Source organism: Oryzias latipes, chromosome 12, assembly GCF_002234675.1.
Source record: "Oryzias latipes chromosome 12, ASM223467v1".
Lineage (NCBI taxonomy): Eukaryota > Metazoa > Chordata > Actinopteri > Beloniformes > Adrianichthyidae > Oryzias > Oryzias latipes.
The window spans coordinates 27,444,275-27,453,120 of record NC_019870.2 but is presented as its reverse complement, the minus strand read 5'-3'; the positions used below and the strand labels follow the sequence as shown (position 1 = coordinate 27,453,120).

The window sequence follows — 8,846 nt, the reverse complement described above, 5'->3', positions numbered from 1 at the left end:
CGCGGGCGCCAAACAGGAGTATACCCGTGGCTCCAAGAAGCCAAAATCCCATACACATCTATAGAGAAATGAATAGCTGCTACTCAGTCATTCTTTTGGTCAGAATAACCTTTTCTTTTAACATGTTCTAGATTTTTTTCATAGAACAAGTTATTCAAGTTCTAAAAACACCAATCAGATGCCTTGATAAAGTATGTGGTCTTACCTCAAATTCTCCTGAGCCCTCTTTCAAGTGGTAGGGGTGTGGCCTTTCAAGGAGCTCCCTCCTAATTGATGAAAGTCTGATAACTCAGACCGACTTGGACTAATCACTGACCATTTCTGGCTCCCATTTTGCGATAAAAAGGGCGAGTCAATTGACTGCATTTCGTTGGAATCAGGAAGTAAGGCATTTTCAATGAGTGACGTCACACATGGTTTGAACATTTTTTCTCCTACATGACCCACGTCTGCTGTTCCAGTGTGGTAAAGCATCCCTGTTTTAATGTCTCCTCTAAAAATGATGTTCATTGGTTCAAAAGGATGCTTTAAAGAATTCTAAGACAATCATTTCTAAAAATGTCTTTGCAAAATCACAGGTAAAACTGGACTCTAAATATCAGACTGAAGAGGAGTTAGGCAGTCTACCTGTACATGTTTGTGTAAGAAGGGGCAGCCTATAATAAAGCACAATGACACCAAGAAACGTTCTAAAAGAGATTTATTTTGCTTGTTGTTCTGGGGTCTAAAGTTTACTGGAGAGCGTCAGCTCTTCACTGTGAAGGAAGCTTGGGAAACACGCTGGCCCAGAAATGCACATAGCGCAGCCTCAACATTTCATTCACAGATTCACTGTTTGTTTTGGCGTTAATCTCCAAAAACTTGTGGTCTGTGTTTTGGAATTTTGGCCAGGCAACAGGAACTTTCAGATCTCCACTATTAGGGTCTCTATAAACAAAACAAAACAAAAAAAAACATGTTAGAGTTTTTTTCGCCTTTTTTCTTTTTGAAACTTTGTGTTTTTGTTGGTTTTTTACCCAGTTTTGGCAAAGTTGGTCCAGTAGGCAATCATGTAGCTGGAGACGTCTCTGTGACGAGGCCAGTATCCCAGTGGTGTGGAGAAAGGTTTTCCGAACACATACTGTAAGTCATCTGCGTGGTCAGCACCCATCCAGATGGGGAAGGGGGCAATCAGACCACCCATTCGGTTAGGCTCAGAGAAAAGGTAGGAGTAGGTACGACCAGTTCTTAGGTGAAGGAAATAAGGAGATGTTAAAGTTAAATTAGAAAACATTCCAAAGTTAGGTATTCTAACAAGATACAACAGAAATACAAAAAACAGCTTGCAGAACTTTCTCTTACGTTGCCTTTTCAGCATGAAGATAAAGGGCAGTTTGTGTGGGAATCAGGAAAATGTAGTCTGTCTCAATGGCTACGACAGTTTGTTTCACTTTTTGCCAGCTGGGATTTGATCCCCAGTCTGAAGAATAGGTGGAGTAAGCATTCTCCAAACCCAGCTGCCCCTTTTCCTTTGTCAGGGCACCCAACAGCCTCTTCACATCCTCACTGCAAAGATCAGAAAAGTTTTCGGACAGAGAACAGGTACAACACCCACCTGCTCACAAAAACAACTAAATCCAACTATTGTCTTGACGTGCACCCGTATGGGGGTTCACCCATACACAGGGAAACGCGATACACACCTGCGATCATCTCAAGCGCAGGTGTGTCTTGAGGTGGGTCTAACCCACTGACCTGCACAAGTGTGTCTTGCAGTTTCTTTAAGGTGCTTGGGGCTACCATAAGGGAAGTCATGAAAATGGAATATACAATTGTTGTGTGTGTGGTAAGTGTTTCCTGAAGTATTTATAAGGATATTGTAGGTTACATGCATTTACGACATACACGTGATGCTGTTATAAAGTGCACTTATGCCACACTAGCCTTTGGTGAGGGTAGTGCACCGGCTTCATACTGACCATGCAGGATTGCTGCATGCACAGGGTGTGCAGATGAGATCTAAGTGTTGTAAGACCCCTGTAGGATGTTCACATAATCTACACTCAGTCTAATTTTCTCATTTCTAACAGTCATGCTGCACGCACGGACACACAAGGAGTACGCACTTATCATTTGGAAAACTCTTAACGGCTTGCACAGTCCACAGATTTCTACGATGTGCCTGTGTCTCACCTTCTTCACCCTTACCTACGTTTGCACGTTATAAAAGTGTTCACTACAACCTGCCTGTCAAAACAATGTGCATGAACATTTTCTCTCCACAGGCTCACAGAGTGGTCTACATGCAGCCCACCTGTGTGCCCGTTCAGATTTGCCCATAGTTGGCCCGCAGACAGCCCGTATCCATCAATGAGGGCAGTTGTGATTAAGGCATAAAGTTTGGTCTGGTACACATGGTCTGGTAGTGAGCATGAATTAACTCACATGGGAGTTTCAACTATATCATTGTTGACAGATGGAACGTCCAAACCAGTGAAGATATGTCCGTCCATGTCATTGGCTCCAGCAATGTAGTCAACTTCTGCAGCGTTGTGGAACAAGTTGGAAGGCTCATCTGGCAGAAAGTCTCCATCAATCACAGGTGACAGGATCAGGTTGTTCACAATGGGCTCTGGAAAAAGCAGCAGGCTCTCAATTACACTGATGATTTGCGGCCACCTTTTGTTATCAGTGTAAGAAATAGAAACAGTTAAAGATGACTTTTTTTTTAATAAGGCATATTTTATTAAGGTGGAAATATTGTAGCAGATCCTGTTTCTCTGCGTTAAGAATATTAGTTATAAAATGTTATATTGTTTAATGACATATAAACATTTTTAACCCTTGTGCTATCTCAGATGACCCCACCCTTACATTGACATGTTCTCCCTACCATGACAAAAGTGGATAAAGGTGGAAAGATTTCATGTAATCCATGGAGACCAGTGAAGATCATAAGTCATTGAAGAGAAAAGGTTCAGTGCACTGTCTAGTGGGTCTAGATGACCCAACTCCCAATGATAAAATGCCTAGGATAGCACAAGGGTTAAGTACATCTAAAAAAAATGTGCAAAACTCAAAATGCTAGAACCCACTGGGGGAGCAACTTTGGCACAGGGATTCCTGAGAAAAAGAAAGCATAAATTGGAGAGGTATCACTGGGAGTGAAGTTACCAGTGGGATAACACTGGTGATGCTGCTGGACTGGGAACAGCCATGGTATCATTTAACAGAAACCTACGAGGTCATCAGCATTTTACTCCTAAAAACATCACCAGAATCAAAGGTAGACTACCTTAAGCAGACCGAGACTGTCTCTCACTTTTATCTCAAGCAGGTTAGACTGCTCCAACAATCTAAGAGGGTGTAAGCAAATACTAAACATACAAAGCAAATGAATTACTAAAATTCTAAATTTCTAAATCCCAGGTAGCAGGAAGGGTTTCCTGAGGTGCAGCAGCTGTTTGACCCCCCATTTCTGAGAAGATTATTCAGGGCACGGCTGTGACCGGTTATAACCAAATGCTGAATCAGCTCTGGTCATAGGCCAACACCAGCCAAAAGCATCTCCTTAGTGTGTGGAAAGGTCTATGAGAAGCTCAGGAACATAAATTCTGCTGATACTGGAGTTAGCACTGAGAGTAAGACCGAGTCTGCTTCATTTGTTCCAGATCGAGTTCCGAACCTTGCGTTTGGTCTGAGTTTCAGCAGCCCGTTCTGTTACGGACCAAAGCTTGTAAACAAATCGTGTGACTAAAAATCTCTTCAGTCATTGGCCAGGAACTACGAGGCCGGGTCAAAACAATAATAGAAGGATGGACGTGCTGCGCTTTACAATACTTATCCGGACCGTTAACTTATTAAAACCTTATATGTCAAATACCAGTTTTGAACGTCAGGATCAACACTTTTTACTGGGAAGTAGACGTGTCATGTGTACTTTAACTCGGAGGACGCTAGAAACAGGAGTGATGAGGAGACGTCGGGTATGATGGTGCCCTGATAAGTGTTTATGACATATAGATTGTCAGGAAAATAGCGAGAAGCAATGTGGGTCAGGTTAAAAGTTGTTTTAATGAGCCTGAATTCCTCCTACCACATTTCAATGAGTTGCTGTGTCTCATAGTTGTGGTATTATGGCATTCTGTTAAGGAACTACAAGGTAGCTTTTAGGGTGACATCACAGCAGCACTGGGCGCGTAGCACATAACGAAACACAGAAAAGCATAAAAGCAGCTGTGTTAAAATAAACATTCTAACAAAAAAACAGTTGGATCCTTTTTTGTGTTTGATAAAACAACAATCGTTGCTTTATATTTGTCAGCGACCCATCAATTCCTTCATTCCTAATTTGTTTACATCATGTGACAACTTGCTACGGTGGCCATTTTGGTCCAGTTGTTCTGCTCCAAGGCCGAATTGAATTCAGACTAAGGAATCTCAGAGCGAACCGAAGCTCAGTCTGATTGGAAACGAACATGAAACCACCTCCAAAGATGGGTCAGAGAGGCGTTCCTGGTCCCGGATCAGATTCCGCTTAGGTGTATTCAGACTGAAAATTTGTTCTGGTTTATTGAGGGAAACAAACTCTGGTTCTGAGTACACCCGAAGGTTAGATGAAGGACTAACCTTTTCACGTGGACAAGATTTTAACTCTGTTTTCCTAACATTTGGTAATAAGAAGCTTTATGATCAATAAAGATCTCTAATATGAAGGACTTGGGCCTGATATTTGAGGCGGTAACCCTGGCTATAGCTCAGGGCTATAGCCAGGTTTAGCAGTCATTAGGGCAGCACTTCACAAGCACAACACTGACTTTATCTTTACTCAAGAACCTTAAAGTCATGTTTTCCTCCATCCTAGAAAACTGGCGAATTTCTTTGGAAAACTGCGGGAGTGTAATCCTGCCAGGAATCCTGTAAGACCCAAATCTTCAGAGAAAGAAAACAGGGGTGAGCTTACGATCAGGAGAGCCAGACAGATGGATAGTTCCCGCCTTTGTCAAGGTAATAGGATCTGTCATCTTCAGACAGGCAGCCATTCTGGAATCGGTAGGGCAGTTGACTCTGAGGGCAACCTAAAGGAATTTTACAGCAACTCGTAATTATTTACTAAAACTGAAACCTTGCATATTTAATAATAAATCCAAATGCAGATACTTCACAGATATGATAAGCTGCTGTTTACCTCCTCAGCAAACTTGCGGGGGTTGTGGTTGACTGCCCAAGGGCAAAGGGCAACCCCACTTTGGGAGATGGCTCTCCTAATGAGCCCTTTGTTGTGAGGAGTGAGAATCTGTCAGTTGAAAGAGAAAAATGGATCAGTTAAAATGCCATCAGTTGTCCAACAGGTGGCTGTGGGAAATGTGTCCTCTGCATTTGACCCGTCCCCTGGGGGAACGATGAGATACAGTCACAGCCACACCGGGTAAGCATTTGGTGGTTTAACCCCCAATCCAACCCCTTAATGCTGTCACCCATTGGGTCCCATTTATAAAGTTTTGGATAAGATTTGAACCATGCTCCTGCTAATCTCAGGACAATCATTCTACCACAAGATAAAGCTGCGTTCCCTTTGAATAGATCAAAATTGTTACTAAAAAAACGTGAATTGGACGTTTCTCTCTTCTGTTGTCACAAAGTGTTGCAAAGAACAGTTGGTGTCTTACCTGGAAGTTGACGCTGGCTCCACCTGCTGACTCACCAAAGACGGTGATGTTGCTGGGGTCTCCTCCAAATGCCCGGATGTTTCTGTGCACCCATGCAATGGCAGCCTGCTGGTCCCACAGACCATAGTTTCCTGATCAAAATGGAGTGTGGACAAGTTTACACGAAGAAAGGACATTTCAATGAAACTTTTAGAAAATCCAGTTTTTATCAAGATCTTGTCAGTGACCCACCAGGAAGTTCAGAGTCTCCGGTGCTCAGGAAGCCAAGGCTACCAACACGGTATCCCAACGTCACCACAATAACATTTCCTCTGTCTGCCAGTTCCTGCCCATCATACAAATAATTGTCCAGGAAGTTGGCACCCATCGAAGCTCCGGCCAAGAAACCACCACCGTAGATCCAGACCATGACAGGTAAGTTGGTGGATACTGAAAGACAAAAAAATGGTGTAGTGTACCTTGATTTATCATCATACTCTGTAATCAACTGTCAGTTCCTACCTGAGGAGCCATGAGGAACCCAGATGTTGAGGTACAGACAGTCCTCACTACCCAGGGTGTTAGTCAAGGTAATGTCCAGCTGAAGACACCTGCTCTTGAACGCAGTGGCCTTCATAACACCTAAACACAGAAGAATCATGTGCTGTGTTGAACAGTTTAGTTCAGACACACATGAGGTGTTGTATTTGTCAGTAATGTAAAATGTAAAACTTTTACTTCATAAATATGCATTTTCATTTAATTCCCAGTCCATTGAAAGGAGTGAAACATCTCCTTCACTCCCTGTAAATCTACGTACCGTCCCATCCAGGGTGAGGCTTCGGCTTTTCAAACCGTCCGGGAACAGCAGCGAAGGGGACACCCCTGAAGACGTCCATAGTACGGAGTAACCCCAGGCGGATGGTTTTGCCCTCCACCATCCCTCCCTCAGTGTTCACGACACCGAGCTTTAAACAAACACACAGAAAAGGCCATTTCAGCTTATCGCAGAGCACCAGAAGGGACTGATGTTCGGAATGCATCCGTTCAGATGGGAATTTACCAATTCAGATCATTTCAGTTCACAATATGAAGAAGTAAAGAAACATGAGTTTAAACAGATTTAAATGATGAAAACAAAATCTTGAAAATAAGCCACGTGATGTTCAGAAAAGCATCCATTCAGAACTTCTGATTTTTCCTTTTTTACCTGTGCTTTTTAGGGTTTTTTTAAAACTCTTGGAGTTTGTGGTTTCAGGGAAGCTTAAATGCTAAAGAAGTGGTGCAATAGTATACAGAGCATGCATGCATGAGCAAAAGCAAAAAAAATTTTCAGTTGAACTTTTGATAAATTTAGCACAACTCAAGCAGAGGCGTTATTTGGGACAACTGGCCTTAGAGAGATAACCTTTCATGGTCCAGTAGTTCTGAAGAACAGGGACTGGGAATCTGAACCGACACGACTGAAGCAGAGTTTTGTGTTAGAAAAGAAGACTTACAGAGGCAGCAGAGACCGTCTGCAAAAACACGGCAACAGCAGCCAAAATCCCAAGCATGGCCATCAGGATCCTACTGGAAGTCCGGATGGACGATAAGCTGACTTTATAAAGAAGACTCCACCTCTGACCAACACAACATCTGACCAACCACACCTTCAAAGAGCTTTTTTCTCACCCGCTGGAAAATAATTAACTTTGTGTTTAATACTTACATAACCAGTAAACCAGTAATTACATTACCATAGTCGTTACTAATTGAAAGTAATTCACTACTCATGACTTTCCTTTTTTCCCCTCCTATACAAATTCTCAAGGAAAAATCGATAAAATCCTCTTGCCTTTCATTTAACTTTATTTTTTAAAAGCTTTGTCCTCAGGTAAAGTATGAACCTGGTTCAAGACATAAGCTGGCTTCATTAGAATTCAGACAGCAGAGTAAAGAATTGACACAAAAATAGAATACAACGCATGGTTTCTACCACTGCTGAAAGTGAGATGTGGAAAAAAAAACTGTTACAACGATTGCTATGCAGTTAGATTCATATCTATCAAATCTGAAACTAAGCCAGTCTTTGGAAGACAAACTATTAAATGCCTCCAGCAGTTTCTTTCTCCTCCTCAAATGCAAAGAAGTCATTCTGACTGGAGGGGGCGGGGCTAGAATCAGACAAAATGTAAACAGGGTTAAGCATTTCCTCTCAGGGTAATTTTACCTGAATTTCATTAAAAAATGTGAAATGTGAAGCTTACAAAGATCTTTTGACTTTGTTGATTCTACCTTTTTCATATGAAATAAACCCTTTAGAATAGAAATACTGTTGAATTCAGGCCAACCAGTTATTGAATGCAGGTTAATGTGGGAATTAAAGAGCAGACGTAACAAGCTTCCACAGCCTTCACCGTCCAACTCTTCACAGGTGATTTCTAATCTCATTTCGTGTACACTTCCATTTCCAGACCCTCCGTTGAGTTTACTCAGCTGTCCAACATGCTGTGATGTCTCACAGGAGTTCTCCGTAATGCCATCCCATTTTGCTGTAACACAGACTGGACAGGGGACAAGCCCCCGCCCAGAGGGTCCCTGCCGGCACCAGCCCACTCTTTAGTAAACAAACTTCCCCTCACTAATGTCCTTTGTGTTTTTGCCAGATGTTTCCTTATAATCAGCTTTATTTCATTCACCTAAAAACACAAAAAAGTCCTCTAAAGAAGATACAATAATTTAAAACTTTTTCACGAAACATTGCAACAGAAAAGCATCAGAATAAAAAAAAAAAGACAGTGATTTTTTTCATGTTCCGTCAGGTGCTCCCCAACAATGGTGGTAGGTGCCCTGATTGCAGAGGAACATCTTCAGGGGTTTTGGTTGGGGCTGGGCCAACGTCTTGTCCCGTGCCCATCCCAGTTCGGTACGTTTTCTTCTTGCTTTTGGGGCTTCTTCTTCTTGTCGGGGGGGGGGTTATGGTATGGGCTGCTGCCTGCCTCTTTTCTCCTCCTGATGCACAGGTGCAGGTATTTGTAAAGGATCCACCTTAGGAGCTCTTCAGGAGAACTCTTCCTCTGGCTTTCCTGCCACGGCCAGATCCTCCGCTGCAGTTCTGGGGTTCTTCCCTGTCCCTGCAGGCATTCCTCTGTTTGGTTCTGTTTGTTTGCTCCATTTTACAGAGACACACTTCATTCCCAGACACACATGCAGCACCACATCTTCATGCTTTGTTGT

At 42.7% G+C, this 8,846-nt stretch overlaps 1 protein-coding gene across 1 annotated transcript; it reads right to left on the bottom strand.

The window, feature by feature from the left end:
• Positions 1-683: 683 nt before the first annotated feature.
• Positions 684-7,253, bottom strand: LOC101172670 (bile salt-activated lipase). Its single transcript, XM_004075120.4, has 11 exons — positions 7,127-7,253; positions 6,448-6,595; positions 6,150-6,269; positions 5,880-6,077; positions 5,649-5,779; positions 5,168-5,275; positions 4,943-5,057; positions 2,425-2,611; positions 1,342-1,545; positions 1,017-1,226; positions 684-927 (listed from the first exon to the last, which is right to left on the bottom strand). Exons 1-11 carry the CDS (start codon positions 7,187-7,189, stop codon positions 753-755), a joined length of 1,659 nt encoding a protein of 552 aa, XP_004075168.1. The 5' UTR covers positions 7,190-7,253; the 3' UTR covers positions 684-752.
• Positions 7,254-8,846: the final 1,593 nt, after the last annotated feature.